Here is a 3,020-nt window from a genome sequence, read left to right as displayed (position 1 = left end):
ACAAACACACACAGAAAAAAAAAAAAAAAACAAAAAAATATATATGTACACACACATATACACACATACACACACACACAGTATCATACACACACAGTATCATGCACACACACACACACACACACACACACACACACACACACACACACACACACACACACACACACACACACACACACACAGACACACAGACAGTATCATACATACACTCGCGCGCACACACAAAATGTTGTCCTTGGCCGGCAAGATCGAAGCAGCAGCCTGTCTGAGTCTTAAACGATGTAAATAGTGTCGGTAGAGGTGTAAAACATTGACAGTCAGAGGATGTCGCAGGACAGCTGCCAGCCTGTCATGTGATGCGTTGAGAAAATGAAACCTAGAAGTGGATACTTTTCCCTCCTCAGCTGTTGGGGACGCAGTGGAAGCTGATGAAGAAGTGGGCCAGATCGAGACAGACAAGGTAAATTAAATGTGCGCACACGCACACATACAAACACAAACACAGTCTCTCTGTCTCTCTTTCTCTTTCTCTGTCTCTTTCTCTCTCTGTCTCTCTCTTTCTCTCTCTGTCTCTCTCTTTCTCTCTCTGTCTCTCTTTCTCTCTGTCTCTCTCTCTCTCTCTCTCTCTCTCTCTCTCTCTCTCTCTCTCTCTCTCTGTGAGTGGTAGGCGGGTGCTCTGGTGTGGTTTGCTTCTTCTTTCCTATCAAACATCTATCGCCCTTATCTCCCCTTCTTCTTTTTTATGTTTGTTACTCTCTTGTAACACCTCTAATCTTCTTGCGCTCATATGACCTTATGCAGTTGTGAGCGCCGTAAAACCTCTACAAGAAGAACTCTCTCTCTCTATCTTTCTATCTACTTTTTAAAATATCTCTTAATAATTGAGAACTTTCGAACTTTTGACTAAAAAAATAAATAATATATCAGTCTGTTGTGAATTGATAAATCTCTTTGTTTGAAATGCTGAAGTTTTACTTCAATTTCCAAATTTGGGGGTGACTGGAGGGGACTGTTTGAAGGTTCTACTTCTGTTCATGTGCCTTGCTTTAAATGACAGATATCAGATTTTGTGTCTTCCATGCTATAAGTACACCATATTATTCTATTATGGAAACTTAACAACACAAAACATTTTTTAAAATTTTTGATTTGTCTGTCACTTATAACTTATGCTGTATTCACAGAAGTCTCTCATGGTTATAAGATCTGTATGATTAATGTTATGTGGGCCAATGGCTTGAAACTCTATAAAACAGGAGTTTTATGTTAAAAGACAGTACATCCAGTTTTGGACAAAATAGAGTTATCCATTCCACCTGATAGTTAAAACACAGCGCAAATTACTGCCTTAGTCTGGGTATCAATTTCTTAGCAAATAAGGCGGTCAAAGTGTTTTGAAGATATTCAAAGCGACTGGTTGTTGAGAGCCAAAAATATGATGGGATGGTTTTGGCTCTTTTGAACGTTTTACGAAACTGGATGTACTGTCTTTTAAGAATAAAGGTCCAAAAAATAAATTTAATAGCCAGCTACTTTGTCTGTAGGTGAACATGCCTGTGCAAGCCCCAGTGGCGGGCGTCATCGAGGAGCTGCTGGTGGAATCTGGAGCCACGGTCACTGCCGGGGTCAACCTGTTTAAACTCAGGGTCGGAGGTCAGTTGATACAGATGATATACTGTATACTGTAATACCCTCTGAGTTTTATGTAGGGGTTTAACACTTTGCCATCATATTTTGGGGAAAATCCAAACAAAATGGGTGGTCAACATCGCCAATCGGCGAGATGAGGCGTCAAAGAGTTAAAGATAATTGTAAGACAAATAGATAATGTAAGTGGCTAAGATAAGTGTTACCAGAGCTTTTAGAGAAATTTTTAAAAAAGAAGAGAAGCAGGAGAGATGAGGATGATAAGTCGTTTGACAAGAGAGAAGAAGCAAACCACACCTGGCAACTCAGAACTTCACGGTACCTAAGAATTTCTTTGTGTTTTAGCAGATTTTGTTGCGTATGGAAGTTGCAATGCATAGGATAGAGAGGGGGGGGGGAAAACCCTGGAGATGATATATCCTTTCGTGGTAACAGAAATGTCCTGTTAAACAAAGCCTATTGAATGTGGGACAATGTACAACAAGGAAAAATATTCAAAACCCAGTACATGTACAGGGGTTTTTCGAATTCCTCCTTATCATTTTGGCTTTTTGAATAATGTTTTAGATGGCTTAAAAGCTTCATAGTTCATGATGGCAGCACATTTTTTGTTTTAGATATGGTCTTAATTCTTATTGTTTTGATAGATGTAAAGGCTTATGATGTTTTTTTTGCACTTTTTGAAAGATGTCTTAAATTTTTGGTAATGTGGATAAAATTGACTCTTTGTAGAGTTTTTGTCCGTTCATGTCTTTAAACCTGCAATTATGGTACCCTGGTCTTTCTCAGTTTCTGTCCTACATCTTGTAAGTACTTACATTTTTTTTTAAATGACATGAATAGAGTAGAGTTTTCGTTTTGATGAATGTCTTCCAAGTTCACATATTTGGAGGGATTTTTACGCCTATCTGAAAGGGATGTTAGAGGGTGCTACTAGTAGGCCCTACGTTTTTTTCTTCTTTCACTGTTTTTCTTGCTGTTTTTTTAACACTTTGCGGTCACTTGGCGCAATTGTCCGTTCGGGTCACCTGGCGCAGTTCTGCACAAGGCCCGAGAAGTCTGTTGCAGTCACTCTCCTGGCTGGGTGACCAGATTGGGGTAAATTGTGCTGCTGGCTGTGTGATTGCAAAGTGTTAAGCATGCTCTACTCTAAATGACAGGTACTGTGTTTATATCCATTTAGTTCAAAAGAACAAATTAGAACTGAGCAGGACGGCCCAATTTATAACAGATACCAGACTTCAAGTGTGTAACGATCGAGAAGAAGAAGAAGAAGAAATAAACTAAATGATGATTATTGTATAATTGTGTCTCCGTCCTTGTCTTTACTCCAAAAAAAAAAAATTTCTCCTTACCTGCAGCTGGTGGTGGAG

At 39.3% G+C, this 3,020-nt stretch overlaps 1 protein-coding gene across 1 annotated transcript in view; it reads left to right on the top strand.

The window, feature by feature from the left end:
- The window catches only part of LOC101864355 (dihydrolipoyllysine-residue succinyltransferase component of 2-oxoglutarate dehydrogenase complex, mitochondrial), a gene marked incomplete at its 5' end in the record, with an annotated part of 25,863 nt that overhangs the window by 15,701 nt on the left and 7,142 nt on the right, over positions 1–3,020 (top strand). Inside the window, 2 exon segments of the mRNA XM_013090573.2 lie at positions 405–460; positions 1,545–1,653. Coding sequence (XP_012946027.1) covers positions 405–460; positions 1,545–1,653 — 165 coding nt within the window.

Source organism: Aplysia californica, unplaced genomic scaffold (genome assembly GCF_000002075.1).
Source record: "Aplysia californica isolate F4 #8 unplaced genomic scaffold, AplCal3.0 scaffold01343, whole genome shotgun sequence".
Lineage (NCBI taxonomy): Eukaryota > Metazoa > Mollusca > Gastropoda > Aplysiida > Aplysiidae > Aplysia > Aplysia californica.
Note: the sequence above shows the minus strand (reverse complement) of the source record. Positions and strands in the feature narration are given on the sequence as shown.